Source organism: Anomaloglossus baeobatrachus, chromosome 12, assembly GCF_048569485.1.
Source record: "Anomaloglossus baeobatrachus isolate aAnoBae1 chromosome 12, aAnoBae1.hap1, whole genome shotgun sequence".
NCBI lineage: Eukaryota > Metazoa > Chordata > Amphibia > Anura > Aromobatidae > Anomaloglossus > Anomaloglossus baeobatrachus.
This window is the reverse complement of record NC_134364.1, coordinates 119,252,760-119,275,204: the sequence shown is the minus strand read 5'-3', so window position 1 is coordinate 119,275,204 and position 22,445 is coordinate 119,252,760. Positions and strand designations below refer to the sequence as shown.

Here is a 22,445-nt window from a genome sequence, read left to right as displayed (position 1 = left end):
TCTCCGTACACATCGCGCACACACACACCAGCATTGCTGGGAGTGTTAGTGCGCCGGGGACAACAGCGCGGAGCGCTTGTGCTTTTATTCACTGCAGCTTAGCTGAGTGAATTTATGTATTAGGAACTGCCGCGCCGGCCGCGGCTGGGTGTTTTACACTGTGGCGCGGCTGGGACTTGTGGTGCGCCGGGGACTTCCGCGCTGGCCGTGCATAGGACGGCCGCGCTTATTACTCGAGTCCCCGGCTTTGCGGCCTAGTTTTCGTTTCGTTCCCGCCCCCAGCCCTGCCAGTCAGGGGAGGGGCGGGACGCTGTACAGAAAGTCAGCGCCGAGAGCTGGAGTCTGCTTTGCATTCTCCAGCCCCCTTCACTGGACACAGTGGGACGCCAGTTTCCCGCTCTTGTCTGGGGCACGCCCACGGCCCGCCCCTCTTCACAAGACGCCGGCAGCCATTCCTGCACGCAGTCTGGGCTGGAGAAGGGAGACAAGCTCTGGGCAACCAGTCACAGGATTCTGGCGACCACACACCCGCTTTTGTGCGGGCGGTAAGCAGCACCTGAAGTGCTGACCCCACTAATGCCGAAGTGGTCATTTGTACTTTATGCTTGTATGCTATACACTGCACTGTACGGTCGCTATTCTTGGATATATACCCTCCTAGATGGCTAGACAAGAGCAGCAAAAAGCAAGGGTGCTAAGGCACAAGCTTTCTATGCTGCGTGTATTGCATGTGCTGAAGTGTTCATTTGTACTTTATGCTTGTATGCTATACATTGCACTGTACGGTCGCTATTCTTGGCTATATACTATCCTAGATGGCTAGTCAACAGCAGCAAAAAAGCAAGGGTGCCAAGGCACAGGCTTTCTATGCTGCTTGTACTGCATGTGATACCGTTCCACCGGCAGGTTCCACTGACCCCCATTGTGTGCAATGCTCCCCTGTAGCACTCGCTCAGCCAGGGTCTCTGCTAGAGGTGGCCAAAGGAACCACCTGTGAACCCTGTCCAGGGAAAGGGACGGAGTGGCAGTTTCGGCTGATAGATTGTCTGTGACTATGACTAACATCTTAGAGACTTTGCAGTCCAGACAGACTATGGGCAATGTTGATTCAATGCTCCCGGGCCACCCTCATTTGGAACAAATCAGTGCTCCGGGGAGGTCCCATGCATCCCAGGGTGAAGGCTCTGACACGGACAACAGTCCCAGACAGCCTAAGCGAGCTCGCTGGGAGCGGCACTCGGCTTCATCACTGGTCAGGGTCCCAGCAGGAGGACTCTAATGATGAGGCAGACGTAGCTGATCAGGACTCTGATCCTGAGACCGCTCTCAAGCCGGATACACCGGATGGTGACGCCATGGTGAATGATCTTCTAGCGTCCATCAATGGAATGTTGGATATTTCTCCCTCAGCTCCTCCAGTGGAGGAGTCAGCTTCACAGCAGGAGAAATTCCATTTCAGTATCTCAAGCGTAAATTGAGTACTTTTCTGGCCACTCTGACTTCAGAGAGGCAGTTCAGAAACACCACGCTTATCCAGATAAGCGTTTCTCCAAACGTATTAAGGTTACACGTTATCCCTTTCCACCTGACGTGGTCAAGAGCTGGACCCAGTGTCCAAAGGTGGATCCTCCAATCTCCAGGCTGGCGACTAGATCCATAGTTGCAGTGGAAGATGGGGCTTCCCTTAAAGATGCCACTGACACAGATGGAGCTCTGGTTGAAATCCATCTATGAAACTATCGGCGCATCGTTTGCTCCAGCATTCGCAGCCGTATGGGCACTACAAATTAGTTCAGCTGGTCTGGCGCAGATTGACATCGTCACACGTACATCTGTTCCGCAAGTAGCGTCCTTAACCTCTCAAATGTCTGCATTTGCGTCTTACGCTATTAATGCTGTCCTGGACTCTACGAGCAGTACGGTAGGGGCGTCCGCCAACTCCGTGGTTGTACGCAGAGCCTTGGGGTTAAGGGAATGGAGGCAGATGCTGCTTCCAAAAAAGTGCTTAATTGCCATTTTCTGTGACAGACTGTTTCCTGAGAGATTAGATGAAATCGTTAAACAGTCCAAGTCTAAGGATTCTTCCTTACCCCAGCCCAAACCTAACAAACCCCAACAGAGGAGGGGACAGTCGAGGTTTCGGTCCTTTCGAGGCTCGGGCAGGGCCCAATTGTCCTCGTCTAAAAGGACTCAAAAGGTTCAGAGGAGCTCAGATTCTTGGCGGGCTCAGTCACGCCCAAAGAAGGCAGCCGGAGGAACCGCTACCAAGGCAGCTTCCTCATGACTGTCGGCCTCCTCTCTCCGCATCCTCGGTCGGTGGCAGGCTCGCCCGCTTTGGGGACATTTAGCTGCCACAGGTCAAAGACCGTTGGGTGAGAGACATTCTGTCCCACGGGTACAGGATCGAGTTCAGTTCTCGTCCTCCGACCCGATTCTTCAGAACTTCTCCACCTCCCGACCGAGCCGGTGCTCGTCTGCAGGCGGGTGCTCTCTAAAGGCAGAAGGAGTGGTGATCTCTGTTCCTCTCCAGGACCAAGGTCACGGTTTTTACTCCAATTTGTTTGTGGTGCCACAAAAGGGACGGGTCTTTCCGTCCTGTTCTGGACCTAAAAAACTGCTCAACAAGCATGTGAAGACCAGGCGGTTCCGGATGGAATCCCTCCGCTCCGTCATCGCCTCAATGTCTCAAGAAGAGTTCCTAGCATCAATGGACATGCTCCAGAGCACCAGCGTTTCTACGCTTCGTTATAGGAAACGAACACCTTTAGTTCGTAGCCCTGCCTTTCGGTCTGGCGACAGCCCCACGGGTCTTCACCAAGGTCATGGCTGCAGTAGTAGCAGTCCTGCGCTCTCAGGGTCACTCTGTGATCCCTTGCTTGGACGATCTATTCGTCAAGGCACCCTCTCAAGAGGCATGCCAACACAGCCTGATCGTTGCGCTGGAGACTCTCCAGAGTTTCGGGTAGATCATCAACTTTTCAAAGTCAATTCTGACCCCGACCCAATCGCTAACATATCTTGGCATGGGGTTTCATACTCTATCAGCGATAGTGAAACTTCCGCTGGGCAAACAGCGTTCACTTCAGACAGGGGTGCAATCTCTCCGTCAAGGCCAGTCGCACCCCTTGAGACGCCTCATGCACTTCCTAGAGAAGATGGTAGCAGCATTAGAGGCAGTCCCTTTCGCGCAGTTTCATCTGCATCCACTACAAGGGGACATTCTCCGCCAACGGGACTGGGAGTCGACGTCCCCTCGACAGGGACGTTTCTCTTTCTCAGGCGGCCAAGGAGTCTCTTCGGTGGTGGCTTCTTCCCACCTCATTGTCTTCAGGGTGGGGAGCAATTTTTCTCCTCCACAGGGCTCAAGGTACGTGGACTCAGCAGGAGTCCACCCTTCAGATCAATGTTCTGGAAATCAGAGCAGTGTAATTTGCCCTACGAGCCTTCCAGCAGTGGCTGGAAGGCAAGCAGATCCGAATTCAGGCGGACAACCCCACAGCGGTGGCATACATCAACCACCAAGGGGGGACACGCAGTCGGCAAGCCTTCCAGGAAGTCCGGCGGTTTCTGACGTGGGTGGAAGACACGGCATCCACCATATCCGCAGTTCACATCCCGGGCGTAGAAAACTGGGAAGCAGACTTCCTCAGTCGCCAGGGTATGGACGCAGGGGAATGGTCCCTTCACCCGGACGCGTTTCAGGAGATCTGTCGCCGCTGGGGGATGCCGGACGTCGACCTAATGGCGTCCCGGCACAACAACAAGGTCCCAGCTTTCACGGCACGGTCTCACGATCACAGAGCTCTGGCGGCGGACGCCTTAGTTCAAGATTGGTCGCAGTTCCGGCTCCCTTATGTGTTTCCACCTCTGGCGCTGTTGCCCAGAGTGCTACGCAAGATCAGGTCCGACTGCCGCCGCGCCATCCTCGTCGCTCCAGACTGGCCGAGGAGGTCGTGGTTCCCGGATATGTGGCATCTCACGGTAGGACAACCGTGGGCACTACCAGACCGGCCAGACTTGCTGTCTCAAGGGCCGTTTTTCCATCTGAATTCTGCGGCCCTGAACCTGACTGTGTGGCCATTGAGTCCTGGATCCTAGCGTCTTCAGGATTATCTCAAGAGGTCATTGCCTCCATGGGATAGGCTAGGAAACCAAGCTCTACCAAGATCTACCACAGGACGTGGAAGATATTCTTAGCTTGGTGCTCGGCTCAGGACGTTTCTCCCTGGCCATTGGCATTGACTACTTTCCTTTCCTTCCTGCAATCCAGGTTGGAAAAAGGTTGGTCGCTCGGCTCCCTTAAGGGACAAGTCTCTGCGCTCTCTGTGTTTTTTTCAGAAGCGCCTGGCCAGACTCCAACAGGTACGCACGTTCCTGCAAGGGGTTTGTCAGATCGTCCCTCCTTACAAGCAGCCGTTAGAGCCCTGGGATCTGAACAGGGTTCTAATAGCTCTCCAGAAGCCGCTTTTCGAGCCTATGAGGGATGTTTCCCTTTCTCGCCTTTCACGGACAGTGGCCTTTTCTAGTGGCGGTCACGTCTCTTCGGAGAGTGGCCAAGCTAGCAGCGCTGTCTTGCAAATCTCCCTTCCTGGTGTTTTCACCAGGACAAGGTGGTTCTGCGCCCGATTCAGGAGTTCTCCCTAAGGTGGTATCCCCCTGTCATCTCAATCGGGATATCTCCTTACCGTCTTGTCATCCAGTTCATCAATGTGATCGGGATTTGCTTTTGTTGGATCTGGTGAGAGCTCTCAGAACCTACTTTTCCCGCACGGCGCTCCTGCGCCGCTCGGAGGCACTCTTGTCCTTGTCGCTGGTCAGCGTAAGGGGTTGCAAGCTTCCAAATCCACCCTGACTCGGTGGATCAACGAACCAGTTCTTGAAGTCTACCGTTCTGCGGGGCTTCCGGTTCCCTCAGGGCTGAAGGCCCATTTTGCCAGAGCCGTGGGTGCGTCCCGGGCATTATGGCACCAGGCTTCGGCCCAGCAGGTGTGCCAGGCAGCCACCTGGTCGAGTCTGCACACTTTTACCAAGCATTATCAGGTGCATACCTATGCGTCGGCGGACGCCAGCCTAGGTAGAAGAGTCCTGCAGGCGGCGGTTGCCCCCATGTAGGAAAAGGCCATTTCTTTTTCGCTCCTAATTGGGAGACCCAGACAGTGGGTGTATAGCTACTGCCTCTGGAGGCCGCACAAAGAACTACACTTAAAAGTGTAAGGCCCCTCCCCTTCTGGCTATACACCCTCCCGTAGGAGTACGGATTCCTCAGTTTTAGCTTTGTGCGCAGGAGGTCAGACACGCACGCATAGCTCCGTTGTTTTTAGTCAGCAGCAGCTGCTGACTATGTCGGATGGAAGAAAAGAGGGCCCATACAGGGCTCCCAGCATGCTCCCTTCTCACCCCACTGTATGTCGGAGGTGTTTGTAAGGTTGAGGTACCCATTGCGGGTACGGCGGCAGGAGCCCACATGCTGATTCCTTCCCCATCCCTTTTTACAGGGCTCTGGGTGAAGTGGGATTTACTGGTCTCCAGGCACTGAGACCGTGCTCCATCTACAGCCCCTGGAGAAGATGCTGGATGGAGCGGAGTACATCAGGGACATGGCCCTGCTTCCTCAAGGTACTCTGTGTCCCCGTGCATTTGGCGCTCACACCGCAGCATGCTGGGTGTTGTAGTGCGCCGGGGACATCAGCGCTGCGGCGCTTGTGCCATGGCCTCATTCAGCTTCGCTGAAGCAGGCACACTTCTGGGAATCGGTCGCGCCGGCCACTGGGACTGCGGCGCGGCTGGCACTTGTGGTGCGCCGGGGACTTCAGCGCGGACCGCGCTTTTACGGCGGCCGCGCTGATAACTCGAGTCCCCGGCTTTTGCGGCCTGCTTCCGTTCGTTCCCGCCCCCAGACCTGCCAGTCAGGAGAGGGGCGGGACGCTGGTCAGTGCATCAGCGCCGAGGGCTGGAGTCGTTTTTACATACTCCAGCCCTCACAATAGGCACAGAGGGGACACTGTTTCCCGCACTTTTGTTTAGGAACTCCCACGGACCGCCCCTCTCCACAGACGCCGGCAGCCATTCCTGCTGACACGCTGAGCTGCAGAGGGGAGCCGGGGAGACCCAGACAAGGAATTCTGCGCCTCTTACCCGCTATTCAGCGGGCGGTAAGCAGCCCTCAGGGCTCACCCCCTCTTGTGCCAGTAGTATTCTTAGTATTTTGTTTCTACAAATACTTTGTATTGCATAGCGCTGGTCGCCCTTTGGCTATAGACTCTCTCACATTGCAGAGAGCCAGCAGCATGTCGTCCGTAAAACGCAAGGGTGCCAAGGCACAGACATTATATGCTTCCTGCACCGCATGTGGGACTTTTCTACCGGCAGGCTCCACGGACCCCCATTGTGTGCAGTGCTCGGCCCCTGCGGCGCTTGCACAGTCGGGACCTCTGCTGGACGTGACCCAGGGTGTACCACCTGTGAATGCTGTCCAGGTGACAGGAACTGAGTTTGCAGCTTTTGCTGACAGAATGTCTCTCACTATGTCACAAATTCTTGACACATTGCGAGCTAGGCCTGTACTTCAGGCCACGGACACTGTGCAATCATTGCCCCCTGGTCCCCCTCAGCTGAATTACCTCCAAGCTCCGGGACGGGCACATACACCTCAGGGTGAAGACTCTGACTCGGACGATGGCCCCGGGCAGCCTAAGCGGGCTCGCTATGACGGGCCTTCACATTCATCTCAATGGTCAGGATCCCAGCGAGATGAATCTATGGGTGATGAGGCGGACGTAACTGATCAGGATTCTGATCCTGGGACCGCTCTCAATCTAGATACACCAGATGGTGACGCCATAGTTAATGATCTTATATTTAACATCAATAAGATGTTAAATATTTCCCCACCAGCTCCTCTTGTAGAGGAGTCAGCTTCACAGCACGAGAGAATCCATTTCAGATACCCTAAGCGTACATTAAGCACTTTTCTGGACCACGCTGACTTTAGAGACGCAATCCAGAAACCCCACGCTTATCCTGAAAGGCGTTTTTCTAAACGGCTTAAAGATACACGCTATCCTTTTCCCCCTGAGGTGGTCAAGGGTTGGACCCAGTGTCCAAAAGTGGATCCTCCAATTTCCAGGCTTGCAGCTAGATCCTTGGTTGCAGTTGAGGATGGAGCGGCACTTAAAGATGCCACTGACAGGCAGATGGAGCTCTGGCTGAAATCCATCTATGAAGCGATTGGAGCGTCGTTAGCGCCATCTTTTGCGGCCGTATGGGCACTCCAAGCTATCTCAGCCGGGCTTGCGCAAGTCGACTCAGTCACACGTGCATTTGCCCCGCAGGTAGCACCATTGACCTCGCAAATGGCGGCATTCGCGTCGTACGCGATTAATGCTGTTCTTGACGCTACAAGCCGCACGGCAGTGGCGTCAGCCAACTCCGTTGTTTTGCGTAGGGCCCTGTGGTTGAGACATTGGAAAGCAGATTCTCATTCCAAGAAGTGCTTAACCAATTTGCCTTTTTCTCGTGACCGATTGTTTGGAGAGCGTTTGGATGAAATCATCAAACACTCCAAGGGTAAGGACTCATACTTACCGCAACACAGACAAAACAAACCCCAACAGAGGAAGGGTCAGTCTGGTTATCGGTCCTTTCGAGGACCGGGCAGGTCCCAATTCGCCTCGTCAAAAAAGACTCAAAAAGACCAGAGACGCTCAGATTCTTGGAGGTCTCAGTCACGCCCAAAAAGGACAGCCGGAGGAACCGTTGCCAAGACGGCGTCCTCCTGACTTGCAGTCTCCGATTCCCACACCCGCGGTCGGTGGGAGGCTTTCCCACTTTGGCGACATTTGGCTGTCACGCGTCAAAGACCGTTGGGTGAGGGATATTCTGTCTCACGGGTACAGGATAGAGTTCAGTTCTCGTCCGCCAACTCGTTTCTTCAGAACTTCTCCACCACCAGACCGAGCCGATGCTCTGTTGCAGGCGGTGGCCGCTCTAAAGGCGGAAGGAGTGGTGACCTCCGTCCCTCTTCAGGAACAAGGTCACGGTTTTTACTCCAATCTGTTTGTGGTCCCAAAAAAGGACGGATCGTATCGACCCGTCCTGGATCTAAAGTTGCTCAACAGACACGTAAAAGTCAGGAGGTTCCGGATGGAATCCCTACGCTCCGTCATAGCCTCAATGTCTCAAGGAGATTTTCTAGCATCAATAGATATCAAAGATGCGTATCTCCACGTGCCGATTGCACCAGAGCATCAGCGTTTCCTACGCTTCGTCATACACGACGAACACCTGCAGTTCGTAGCGTTACCTTTCGGTCTGGCAACAGCCCCCCGGGTCTTCACCAAAGTCATGGCAGCAGTAGTAGCTGTTCTGCACTCGCAGGGTCACTCGGTCATCCCGTATCTAGACGACCTGCTTATAAAGGCACCCTCTCAAGAGGCATGCCAGCACAGTCTGAAGGTGGCACTAGACACTCTCCAGAGTTTCGGGTGGATTATCAACTTTCCAAAGTCTCATCTCACCCCGACCCAATCTCTGACTTATCTTGGCATGGAGTTTCATACTCTCTCAGCGATAGTGAAGCTTCCACTGGACAAGCAGTGCTCGCTACGGACTGGAGTGCAATCTCTCCTTCAGAGCCAGTCGCACTCACTGAGGCGCCTCATGCATTTCCTAGGAAAGATGGTAGCAGCAATGGAGGCAGTCCCGTTCGCGCAGTTTCATCTGCGCCCTCTACAATGGGACATTCTACGCCAATGGGATGGGAAATCGACGTCCCTCGACAGGACTGTCTCCCTCTCTCAGACTGCCAAGGACTCTCTGCGTTGGTGGCTTCTCCCCACCTCATTGTCACAGGGAAAGTCGTTCCTTCCCCCGTCCTGGGCAGTGGTCACGACGGATGCGAGCCTATCAGGGTGGGGAGCGGTGTTTCTCCACCACAGGGCTCAGGGGACGTGGACTCAGGAAGAGTCCACCCTGCAGATCAATGTTCTGGAAATCAGAGCAATCTATCTTGCCCTGCGAGCCTTCCAACAATGGCTGGAAGGCAAGCAGATTCGGATTCAGTCGGACAATTCCACGGCGGTGGCGTACATCAACCACCAAGGGGGAACACGCAGTCGCCAAGCTTTTCAAGAAGTCCAGCGGATTTTGACGTGGGTGGAAAGCAGAGCGTCCACCATATCCGCAGTTCACATCCCAGGCGTGGAAAACTGGGAAGCAGACTTTCTCAGTCGCCAGGGCATGGACGCAGGAGAATGGTCCCTTCACCCGGACGTGTTTCAGCAGATCTGTTGCCGCTGGGGGACGCCGGACGTCGATCTGATGGCGTCACGGCACAACAACAAGGTCCCAGTTTTCATGGCACGGTCTCACGATCACCGAGCACTGGCGGCAGACGCCTTGGTTCAGGATTGGTCGCAATTCCGACTCCCCTATGTGTTCCCACCTCTAGCATTGTTACCCAGAGTTCTCCGGAAAATCAGGTCCGACTGCCATCGAGCCATACTCGTCGCTCCAGATTGGCCAAGAAGGTCGTGGTACCCGGATCTGTGGCATCTCACGGTAGGCCAACCGTGGACACTACCAGACCGTCCAGATTTGCTGTCTCAAGGGCCGTTTTTCCATCTGAATTCTGCGGCCCTGAACCTGACTGTGGCCATTGAGTCCTGGATCCTAGCGGCCTCAGGTTTATCTCATGAAGTTGTTGCCACAATGAGACAGTCTAGAAAACCATCCTCAGCTAAGATCTATCACAGGACGTGGAAGATATTCTTAGCGTGGTGCTTGGCTCAAGGGTTTTCTCCCTGGCCATTTGCATTGCCAATTTTTCTTTCCTTCCTGCAGTCTGGGTTGGAAAAAGGTTTGTCGCTTAGCTCTCTTAAGGGTCAAGTCTCCGCGCTATCCGTATTCTTTCAGAAGCGCTTGGCACGGCTTTCTAAAGTACGCACGTTTCTCCAAGGAGTTTGTCATATCGTTCCTCCTTACAGACGGCCATTGGAACCCTGGGATCTGAACAAGGTTCTCATTGCTCTCCAGAAGCCGCCTTTCGAGCCTTTGAAAGAGGTTTCCCTTTCTCGGCTTTCACAAAAGGTAGTTTTTCTTGTGGCGGTCACGTCTCTTCGAAGAGTGTCCGAGCTAGCGGCGTTATCTTGCAAATCTCCCTTCCTGGTGTTTCACCAAGACAAGGTAGTACTGCGTCCAATTCCAGAGTTTTCTCCCAAGGTGGTTTCTTCCTTTCATCTCAATCAGGATATCACCTTGCCATCTTTGTGTCCGCATCCAGTTCACCAATTTGAAAAGGGTTTACATCTGTTGGACCTGGTGAGAGCACTCAGGATTTACATTTCTCGCACGGCGTCTCTACGCCGTTCTGATGCGCTCTTTGTCCTAGTCGCTGGTCAGCATAAGGGATCGCAAGCTTCCAAATCCACCCTGGCGCGGTGGATCAAGGAACCAATTCTTCACACATACCGTTCTGCTGGGCTTCCGATTCCATCTGGACTGAAGGCCCATTCTACCAGAGCCGTGGGTGCGTCCTGGGCATTGCGGCATCAGGCTACGGCTCAGCAAGTGTGCCAGGCGGCTACCTGGTCGAGTCTGCACACGTTTACCAAACACTATCAAGTGCATACCTACGCTTCGGCAGATGCCAGCCTAGGTAGACAGGTCCTTCAGGCGGCGGTGGCCCACCTGTAGGAAGAGGCTGTCTGACAGCCCGTTCATGTGGTATCTTTTTACCCACCCAGGGACTGCTTTTGGACGTCCCACTGTCTGGGTCTCCCAATTAGGAGCGAAAAAGAAGAAGGGAATTTTGTTTACTTACCGTAAATTCCTTTTCTTCTAGCTCCAATTGGGAGACCCAGCACCCGCCCTATTTGTTCTTAGGGTTTCGTTTTTCGGGTGCACATGTTGTTCATGTTGTTTCTTAAGTTCTCCGATCTTGTTATCGGATTGAATTTGTTTTTGAAACTGTTATTGGCTTTCCTCCTTCTTGCTTTGGTACTAAAACTGAGGAATCCGTACTCCTACGGGAGGGTGTATAGCCAGAAGGGGAGGGGCCTTACACTTTTAAGTGTAGTTCTTTGTGCGGCCTCCAGAGGCAGTAGCTATACACCCACTGTCTGGGTCTCCCAATTGGAGCTAGAAGAAAAGGAATTTACGGTAAGTAAACAAAATTCCCTTCTTTACGGCCTATCACGAGGTATTATTTTACCCACCCAGGGATTGCTTTTGGACATCCCAATTGTCTGGGTCTCCCAATAGAGCGACGAAGAAGAAGGGAATTTTGTTTACTTACCGTAAATTCCTTTTCTTCTAGCTCTAATTGGGAGACCCAGCACCCGCCCCTGTTTTTTTTGGGGTATACATGTTAGTCATGTTGAATGGTTTCAGTTCTCCGATATTCCTTCGGATTGAATTTGCTTAAACCAGTTTATTGGCTTTCCTCCTTCTTGCTTTTGCACTAAAACTGAGCAGCCGTGATCCCACGGGGGGTGTATAGGCAGAAGGGGAGGGGCCTTACACTTTTAAGTGTAATACTTTGTGTGGCCTCCGGAGGCAGTAGCTATACACCCAATTGTCTGGGTCTCCCAATTAGAGCTAGAAGAAAAGGAATTTACGGTAAGTAAACAAAGAAGGGAATTTTGTTACTTACCGTAAATTCCTTTTCTTCTAGCTCTTATTGGGAGACCCAGACGATTGGGGTATAGCTACTGCCCTCCGGAGGCCACACAAAGCACTACACTAAAAAGTGCAAGGCCCCTCCCCTTCTGGCTATACCCCCCCCGTGGTATCACGGGTACTCCAGTTTTAGTGCCAAAGCAAGAAGGAGGAAGCCAATAACTGGTTTAAACAAATTAACTCCGAGAAACATCGGAGAACCGAAAAAACCGTTCAACATGAACAACATGTGTACCCGCAAACCACAAAAAAAAAATCCCGAAGGACAACAGGGCGGGTGCTGGGTCTCCCAATAAGAGCTAGAAGAAAAGGAATTTACGGTAAGTAACAAAATTCCCTTCTTCTTCAGCGCTCTATTGGGAGACCCAGACGATTGGGACGTCCAAAAGCTGTCCCTGGGTGGGTAAAGAAATACCTCATGTTAGAGCTGCAAAAAAACAGCCCTCCCCTACGGGGATGTCACTGCCGCCTGCAGGACTCTTCTACCTAAGCTGGCATCCGCCGAAGCATAGGTATGCACCTGATAATGCTTGGTGAAAGTGTGCAGACTGGACCAGGTTGCTGCCTGGCACACCTGTTGAGCCGAAGCCTGGTGTCGTAATGCCCAGGACGCACCCACGGCTCTGGTTGAGTGGGCTTTTAGCCCTGAAGGAACCGGAAGCCCCGCAGAGCGGTAGGCCTCTAGAATTGGTTCTTTGATCCATCGAGCCAGGGTGGCTTTAGAAGCCTGCAATCCCTTGCGCGGACCAGCGACAAGGACAAAAAGAGCATCGGAATGGCGCATGGGCGCCGTTCGGGAAATGTAGATTCTGAGTGCTCTCACCAGATCTAGCAAACGTAAGTCCTTTTCATACCGGTGAACCGGATGAGGGTAAAAGGAAGGCAAGGATATATCCTGATTAAGATGAAACGAGGATACGACCTTAGGGAGAAACTCCGGAATGGGGCGCAGCACTACCTTGTCCTGGTGGAACACCAGGAAAGGAGCCTTGGATGACAAAGCTGCCAGCTCAGACACTCGCCGAAGCGATGTGATCGCGACAAGAAACGCCACTTTCTGTGACAGGCGAGAAAAGGAAACGTCCTTTAGAGGCTCGAAGGGCGGCTTTTGCAGAGCAACAAGTACTCTGTTCAGATCCCATGGATCTAACGGCCGCTTGTACGGGGGCACAATATGACAGACCCCCTGTAGGAACGTGCGCACCTTAGGAAGACGTGCTAGACGCTTCTGAAAAAACACCGACAGTGCCGAGACTTGCCCTTTAAGGGAGCTGAGCGACAAGCCCTTTTCCAACCCCGATTGCAGGAAGGAAAGAAAGGTGGGCAATGCAAATGGCCAAGGGGATACTCTCTGTGCAGAGCACCAAGATAAGAAAATCTTCCACGTTCTGTGGTAGATCTTAGCAGACGTCGACTTCCTAGCTTGTCTCATTGTGGCTACGACTCCTTGAGATAATCCTGCAGACGCTAGGATCCAGGACTCAATGGCCACACAGTCAGGTTCAGGGCCGCAGAATTCTGATGGAAAAACGGCCCTTGGGACAGTAAGTCTGGTCGGTCTGGCAGTGACCACGGTCGACCGACCGTGAGATGCCACAGATCCGGATACCACGATCTCCTCGGCCAGTCTGGGGCGACGAGTATGACGCGGCTGCAATCGGATCTGATCTTGCGTAACACTCTGGGCAAGAGTGCCAGAGGTGGAAAGACGTATGGGAGCCGGAACTGCGACCAATCTTGAACCAATGCGTCTGCCGCCAGAGCTCTTTGATCGCGCGACCTCGCCATGAATGCCGGGACCTTGTTGTTGTGCCGGGACGCTATTAGGTCGACGTCCGGCACTCCCCATCGGCGACAGATTTCCTGAAACACGTCCGGGTGAAGGGACCATTCCCCTGCGTCCATGCCCTGGCGACTGAGGAAGTCTGCTTCCCAGTTTTCTACGCCGGGGATGTGAACTGCGGATATGGTGGAGGCCGTGGCTTCCACCCACATCAGAATCCGCCGGACTTCCTGGAAGGCTTGCCGACTGTGCGTCCCTCCTTGGTGGTTGATGTATGCCACCGCTGTGGAGTTGTCCGACTGAATTCGGATCTGCCTTCCTTCCAGCCACTGCTGGAAGGCTAGTAGGGCAAGATACACTGCTCTGATTTCCAGAACATTGATCTGAAGGGTGGACTCCTGCGGAGTCCACGTCCCCTGAGCCCTGTGGTGGAGAAACACTGCTCCCCACCCTGACAGACTCGCATCTGTCGTGACCACTGCCCAGGATGGGGGCAGGAAGGATCTTCCCTGAGACAATGAGGTGGGAAGGAGCCACCATTGTAGAGAGTCCTTGGCCGTCTGGGAAAGAGAGACTTTCCTGTCCAGGGACGTTGACTTCCCGTCCCATTGGCGGAGAATGTCCCATTGAAGTGGACGCAGATGAAACTGCGCAAAGGGAACTGCTTCCATGGCTGCCACCATCTTCCCGAGGAAGTGCATGAGGCGCCGTAAGGGGTGCGACTGGCCCTGAAGGAGGGATTGCACCCCTGTCTGTAGTGACCGCTGCTTGTTCAGCGGAAGCTTCACTCTCGCTGCTCGAGTATGGAACTCCATGCCAAGATACGTTAGTGACTGTGTCGGAGACAGATTCGACTTTGGAAAGTTGATGATCCATCCGAACGTCTGTAGAGTCTCCAGTGTAGCATGTAGACTGAGTTGGCATGCCTCTTGAGAGGGTGCCTTGACCAGTAGATCGTCTAGGTAAGGGATCACCGAGTGTCCCTGAGAGTGCAAGACCGCTACCACTGCCGCCATGACCTTGGTGAAAACCCGTGGGGCTGTCGCCAGACCGAATGGCAGAGCTACGAACTGAAGATGTTCGTTTCCTATCACAAAACGTAGAAAACGTTGATGTTCTGTAGCAATTGGCACGTGGAGATAAGCATCTTTGATGTCTATTGAGGCAAGGAAGTCTCCTTGAGACATTGAGGCCACGACAGAGCGGAGGGTTTCCATCCGGAACCGCCTGGCGTGCACATGTTTGTTGAGCAGCTTTAGATCCAGAACAGGACGGAACGAGCCGTCCTTTTTTGGAACCACAAAGAGATTGGAGTAAAACCCTCTCCCTTGTTCCTGAGGCGGTACAGGAACCACTACTCCTTCCGCTCTTAGGGAGTCCACCGCCTGCAGCAGGGCATCTGCTCGGTCTGGATGTGGGGAGGTTCTGAAGAACCGAGCTGGAGGACGAGAACTGAACTCGATTCTGTACCCACGAGACAAAATGTCTGTCACCCACCGGTCTTTGACCTGTGACATCCAAATGTCGGAAAAGCGGGAGAGCCTGCCCCCGACCGGAGATGCGGAGGGGGGGAGCTGGAAGTCATGAGGTAGCCGCTTTGGAAGCGGTTCCTCCATTTGCTTTCTTGGGGCGCGCGTGAGCCCGCCAGGAATCTGAGCTTCTTTGCGTCCTCTGAGTCCCTTTGGACGAGGAGAATTGTGTCTTGCCCGAACCTCGAAAGGACTGAAACCTCTGCTGCCATTTTTTCTGCTGAGGTTTGCTTGATCTGGGCTGGGGCAAAGAAGAGTCTTTACCCTTGGACTGTTTAATGATGTCCGCCAATGGCTCGCCAAACAGTCTATCTCTAGATAAAGGCAGGCTGGTTAAACATTTTTTGGAACCAGCATCTGCTTTCCAGTCCTTTAACCACAAGGCTCTGCGCAAAACTACCGAATTGGCGGACGCCATTGAGGTGCGGCTGGTAGATTCTAGGACCGCATTGATAGCGTAAGACGCAAACGCGGACATCTGCGAGGTAAGGGACGCCACTTGCGGCACCGCTGGATGTAAGATAGCATCCACTTTTGCTAACCCTGCTGAAATAGCTTGGAGTGCCCATACGGCTGCGAATGCTGGAGCAAACGACGCGCCGATAGCTTCATAGACAGATTTTAACCAGAGGTCCATCTGTCTGTCATTGGCATCCTTAAGTGAAGCGCCATCCTCCACTGCAACTATGGATCTAGCTGCAAGTTTGGAAATCGGGGGGTCAACTTTTGGACACTGGGTCCAGCGCTTGACCACATCAGGGGGGAAAGGAAAACGTGTATCCTTAGAACGTTTAGAGAAACGCCTTTCTGGATGAGCGTCGTGTTTCTGGATTGACTCTCTGAAGTCAGAGTGATCCAAGAAAGCACTTAATTTACGCTTGGGATAGAGAAAACGAAACTTCTCCTGCTCTGCAGCTGCCTCCTCTGCAGAAGGGGCTGGGGGAGAAATATCCAACAGTCTATTGATGGCTGAGATAAGCTCGTTTACCATGGCGTCCCCATCCGGGGTATCCAGATTGAGAGGGGTTCCAGGATAAGACTCCTGATCACTCTCATCTGACGCATCACAGAGCGACTGATTGCGCTGAGACCCTGAGCAGTGTGATGACGTTGAGGGTCTTTCCCAGCGAGCCCGCTTAGGGTGGCTGGGGCTATCATCTGAGTCATAATACTCAGCCTGTGAAGCCGGGGACCCCCTTGCAGTCTGGATTAAATCCAACTGAGGGGGATTAGAGGACAGAGACCTCGCCGTGTCCATAGACTGAGCCCCAGGCATGGATTGCAAAGTTTCAAGGATTTTTGCCATAGTCACAGACATATTATCAGCAAAAACTGCAAAGTCTGTCCCTGACACCGGGGCAGGACTTACAGGCGTCTCAGCCTGGGTCACTATCTCTCCTGACTCCGGCTGGCGAAGCAGCACCGGATCTGAGCATTGCACACAATGGGGGTCCTTGGAGCCTGCTGGTAGAGCAGCCCCACATGCAGCACACGCAGTGTACACAGCCCTAGCCTTGGCAGCCTTGCGTTTTGTGGATGACATGTTGCTGCCTCCTCAGAGCGATCTGGGGTATCCAGCCAGGAAGCGACCTCACAGTGCAAGCAATAAGGAAATATATATATCTGGTGACACAGTACACCAATACACACTGAGGCACTAGAGGGGCCAGCTGAAAAGCCGCTTACCGCCCGCTTAAGAGCGGGTGTGTGATCTCCAAAGCCCCCTAGTCCAGGTCTCCCAGAGCCTTGCGTCCTTCCTCCAGCCAGACTGCATGTAATGGCTGCCGGCGTCCTGAGAGAGGAGGGGGGGCGGGCCCTGGGCGTTCCTGACTAAGAGCGGGAAGCCTGCTTCCCTCTGTGCCTAGTGAGAGGGCTGGAGCATGTAAATCAGGCTCCAGCCCTCGTCGCTGCGGTGAAACAGCGTCTCTCCCCTACCCTGATTGACAGGGTGGGGGCGGGAACGAATCGGAGCTGCCGGCGTCCTAGGTCGCAAAAGCCGGGGACTAGATTTATAAACGCCACCGCCGTAAAAGCGCGGTCGGCGTGTCCCCGGCGAACTAAAAGTCACAGCAGCGCCGCCGGTCCAGCGGGGGTCGGCGCTGCGTTCCCACAACACAGAAAAAAGTCCCCCAGTTAAACTGTAGGAACACTAGCTCTAGCGTTACGGTCCCCGGCGCACTACAACACCCAGCCAGCCCGGAGTGTGTCTGTGCCTGCCGGGGACACAGAGTACCTGTATGATGCAGGGCCTTGTCCCTGATGGTACTCCTGCTCGGCATCCACCAGGTGCTATGGGTCTGTGGATGGAGCCCGGCGTCAGAGCTTTGAGGCCGGCAGGATCCCACTTCCACAGAGCCCTACAAGGGGATGTGGAAGGAAAACAGCATGTGGGGCTCCAGCCCCTGTACCAGCAATAGGTACCTCAACCTTACAACACCATCCACGGGTGAGAAGGGAGCATGCTGGGGGCCCTATATGGGCCCTCTTTTCTTCCATCCGAAATAGTCAGCAGCTACTGCTGACTAAAATCTGTGGAGCTATGCATGGAATGTCTGACCTCCTTCGCACAAAGCTTGAAAACTGGAGTACCCGTGATACCACGGGGGGGGTATAGCCAGAAGGGGAGGGGCCTTGCACTTTTTAGTGTAGTGCTTTGTGTGGCCTCCGGAGGGCAGTAGCTATACCCCAATCGTCTGGGTCTCCCAATAGAGCGCTGAAGAAATTCCCTTCTTTTTTTTTTTTTTTTTTTTCTTTCTCATATTCTTTTTGCTTTCTCCAGTCTTGAGCAGCCAAAAGTCTGTGATATGTGAATCTCACTTTCATCTGCCACTTTTAACCATAAGTTATTCGGCCCCAGGTGCCTCCAGTGTCGTGTACTTGCAGTGGGTCACATTACAACCTTTTGCATGAATTTATTCTCAATAGACTTACAAAACATTACAACCCTATTGGATTATCCAGCAAAAGAAAAAGTTCCTCACCGACACTGCTACATCTATAACATTGCGACTTCTACACATTTCCAGGCTGATAAGCACAATGATGGTAATCAGGAACCATATCGCAGAAAACGTGCGACACTCATCCATAAATTCAATGTGATTTAATTCCATAACTCTGGATATGTGGGATAAGCGGCGCTCTCTCGGGTGTTCTGTTACGCCTGAACACACGCTTCCTCGGGCGGTGTCTGTTTCGCCTGAACACGCGCTTCCTCAGGGACTCCTTTTTATAGATGAATGCCACAGGTTTTTTCTTTTTTCTTTTACCCTATTGACTATTTGGTTACAACTTCTGCACAGGTGTACCCTGAAAGCTTCAGTGTCAGATGTGAACTATTTTTCTTTTATACAACTTGCCTGAAAATAGGTGTCACATAGAGTTGTTCATGTCCACAGTGGGAGGCACATTCTTCTACAAGTGGACAGTCAGCCTGCTTGACTTCAGCAGTCTTGCATATGATTGATCCTATATAGAGACGCCTATATTGCAGTTTTGCAAAACTGAGTATTGTGCATTCTTTTATTTTTGTCTCTTGAAGATCTTGAGGCGAGGGAGAAAGAAGCGCAATCCCGAGTAACAGAGGAGGAGGAGGCGCAGGTCGCTCGGACATTGGAGCAAGAGGTAACACTTCACAACAGTGCGAATAAATGAAATTTGCGGCGTCTTCACTTCTGTCCGCACATCTTATATGTTGAGGAACTATAGAAGATGCGAGCTACAGGTCCTTCGACGTCTTCTGATCTCGTCTTATATGTTTTCAGATAATACGTCTCCGAGAAGAAGGGTCACGGCAATTGGAAGAGCAACAGAGGTTGGTTCGGGACCAGATCAAGTTGGAAAAGGTGCAGAAGACGCAAGGTATTAGACATGATCATCTCTGATTTACAGAGATCTTCTGTTTAGTATTAAAGTGGGTGCACATAGTTTGGTACGTATCCCCCATCCACAGACTAGGCCATTCAGCTATGACCTGAAGTGGGAGTGCGGCCGTGACTGACAGCAACATTCTCGCTTTGATGGCCAGGATAGGAGAGAACTCAGTTCCAACTATTTAAAGGGAATCTGTCACCAGATTTTTGGTCGCCCATCTGAGAGCAGCATAATGTAGAGACAGAGTATGCACACCAGTGACTATGTAAGGGGAATACATGGAATAGCAGAAACTACTGTGTGAATACTGACTTGAAAAATCCAATAGCTATGTGTAAAAGTGAAAATGTGAAAAATGGAATCTGCATTACTGCCATGAACATATGAATCAAGAGAAATTTAGCTACTGAATTGATCAATGCAATAGAGCCCCAACACTACGCCAAAGTATTTCTCTACGTTGGGGTCCCTAGCTTGTGTGTGTCCTCTCATGCAGTTAAAAAACTTACCGTGTATGGGACGCTGAGACCCAGGCTATATATGCGTATGATATGGATTGGCAATAGGTGTGTGGGGAGGGTTCACAAACGAAACTGCATGAGAGGACACACACAAGCTAGGGACCCAAACGTAGAGAAATACTTTGGCGTAGTGTTGGGGCTCTATTGCATTGATCAATTCAGTAGCTAAATTTCTCTTGATTCATATGTTCATGGCAGTAATGCAGATTCCATTTTTCACATTTTCATTCTTACATATAGCTATTGGATTTTTCAAGTCAGTATTCACACAGCAGTTTCTGCTATTCCATGTATTCCCCTTACATAGTCACTGGTGTGCATACCTTATCTCCCCATAGTGATGTTTTTTTAGGTTTTTTTGCACCCAGTTCAGACTTAGAATGGTGTTCCAAACGTTATTCATTATTATTAATGTAGAGACAGAGACCCTGATTCCAGCGATGTGCCACTTACTGAGCTGGTTGTTGTTATTTTGATAAAATCAATGTTTTCTCTGCTGCAGTTATGAATATGCAGGACTACATGGCAGCACACAAAGTAGTCCTGTAATGATAATCTGCTGCTGATTAAATCAGTGATTTTTATCAACACTACACTAAGCAGCCCAGTAAGTGACACATTGCTGGAATCAGTATCTCTGCCCTTATGTCATAAAAACCTGCTGACAGATTCAGTTTTTGCTCTTGCTTTACTCCCGCTGCTCCCAATAGTATTGTTTTTCTGTTTCTTTTTTTAAATCCGCCATATGGTACCAAAAATATCGTCTCACGGGATCCTCAGGGGCGTGTCTTTTGGCTGCTTTGCATAATTACCTTGAGCCACACCCCCTGAGTAAAGATTATTTAAAATGAGCACTAAATAAAAAGGCCCATATCTCTAAAACCGTATGGCGGATTTAAACCAAAAAAAAAAAAGACTGCTTAAAAAAAATTCAAGCATTACTTACCCTTTGAGACACCTTTTGTTCCTGTGTTGCCTTTTCGCTGTACCCCGAGTTGCAGCGGTGACATCCCGTCTACAGAACATGGCAACAGAGAAGTAGAAGGGTTGGGACAGCCCCTTTAAGAGTGTTAATTGGACACTTTTTAAGCCTTATTATGACATGACAGTTAGTATAGGTTTATAAATATTATTTTAGATGGATGTCTTGCCTCGTTACTTTTCAATATTAATTGTTTTATATTTTTCAGGGAACACAGAAAGCGGGGGACCTGCAAAACTCAAGGTTTGTACTGTCATTTGTCGCTATAGTCCCATTTTAGAACTCCTTAAAGGGGTTGTCCACCTCTGGAGACATTTTTTTTTATATTATATATATATATATATATATATATATATATATATATATATATATATATATATATATATATATTATATATATATATATATAATTTTATTTTAAATGCATGTTTTTGGGACTAAAAAAACATTTTTGCTAATGCATTTTATTAAAAATTATGCCCATTTTGGCTTTAAAAACATTTTCCCTTCACATTCAATTTTGATGTAGTCTGTGGTGATGAATCAGCCAAGTGGAGCTCAGAAAAAAAGAGATATAACAGATTCACTGTTAAAATGAGCTCGCTGACAGTTTCTTAGTTAACTCATCTTGCAGTTAGGAACACAGAGGATCTAGAAGATATATAAAGGGCAACAATATTAATGAAGCACAACTGAAAAAATAGATAATTTTAGGTAAGATAGCAATAAAAATAGTCCCTAAAGGTGGACAACTGCTTTATGGACTATTTCTAAAATGCGGATCAATGTTTAAAAAGTCACCAGGAAGGAAACTGGATCAGACACTTTTTGTGGAGTCCCATAAACTATATGTAACTGATCCATTCTCATTATCAGCTGAAATGGAAGTGCAAAAAGGATGACGGGACAAGAGGAGGATACACCGAGGATGTGCTCCGGAGGCTTCTACAAAAGGTTGTGCCAAAAAAAATTGGATGACATAGGTCTTTGTTTTGTGAAAAATGACAATTTTAAAAGTTTCCCCTGTCTTTGCTCCAGTATATTTAGCATCTCGGCTCTGTAATAATTAACATACCGGTTTGTTATGGAGCGGACTCAGGAGCTGAGCATGCTGCAGCCGCCGGCTGTGTTATACAGGCAACACCTGCCCCTGACAGCAGCGATCGGAGCTCACTCCTGTTGCTGCTGTTAAACAATTCAAAAAATAACATTATTTTGAATCTGGTTTTTGTGTTGTGTACATTTTGATTGCTTCATTGGGGGACATAGGAACCATGGGTGGGCTAATATACTGCCACCTGGAGGCTGACACTAAGAATGCATCTTAGAAAAAAGGCTCACGCCTCCCCACCAGACTACACTTAGTTATATTGTTCCTTTAATGCGGCAACCGAAAAATAAAGATTTTTGGTACTCGCCGCAACATCAATTTCTTGTATCCTCCATTTGGAGGAAAGGTGGTCTTGTTTTTGCATAAACTGAATAGATGGGTGTCATTACGTATTTTTTTTTCTTTCTAAGATGTATTTTTGGGGTCAGACTCCAGGTGGCAGCATATTAACCCATGGTTCCTGTGTCCCCCCAATGAAGACTATGGATTCCAAAAAGTTGTTTTTTTTTTTTTTTTTTTTATCATATATTTTTTCCTTTTAAAATTTGTAATATTTTCATTTTGTCCCTTGCCACTTGGGCTTTTTTTAGATTCTTAATTCCTACAAATAAAATTCGTATAAAAAGTTGTAGCTCGTGGAGGAAAAAAGAAATGGCTGCAACAGGGAGGAGTTTAAGAAAAAAAAAATGCTTATATTTTTACACCACTTGATGTTGTTGCCATAGTGCGATTACTGACGTTATACTAGTTTTATATTGCAGTACGGCGAAGTATTAAACGTAATCGTGTCCAGCAAAAAGAAGGGATCGGCCATAGCTGAATTTGCCACTTTTAAAGCTGCAGTAAGTGAATGTGAAATATTACATCACTGGATGGGTATAAGGGTTGCACATAAAAAAAACAAAAATTTTGGGGGGGGTCATACTTTTCAGGAGAAAGTAACATTTTTATTGGTACCATAGTTTATTTAT

At 50.7% G+C, this 22,445-nt stretch overlaps 1 protein-coding gene across 1 annotated transcript in view; it reads left to right on the top strand.

The window, feature by feature from the left end:
* Positions 1-22,445, top strand: part of DNAJC17 (DnaJ heat shock protein family (Hsp40) member C17) — a 34,124-nt gene that overhangs the window by 10,022 nt on the left and 1,657 nt on the right. Inside the window, exons 5-9 of the mRNA XM_075331157.1 lie at positions 18,530-18,612; positions 18,753-18,849; positions 20,573-20,607; positions 21,240-21,317; positions 22,236-22,316. Of these exons, the coding sequence (XP_075187272.1) occupies positions 18,530-18,612; positions 18,753-18,849; positions 20,573-20,607; positions 21,240-21,317; positions 22,236-22,316 (374 nt within the window). The remainder of the gene's footprint in view (positions 1-18,529; positions 18,613-18,752; positions 18,850-20,572; positions 20,608-21,239; positions 21,318-22,235; positions 22,317-22,445) is intronic.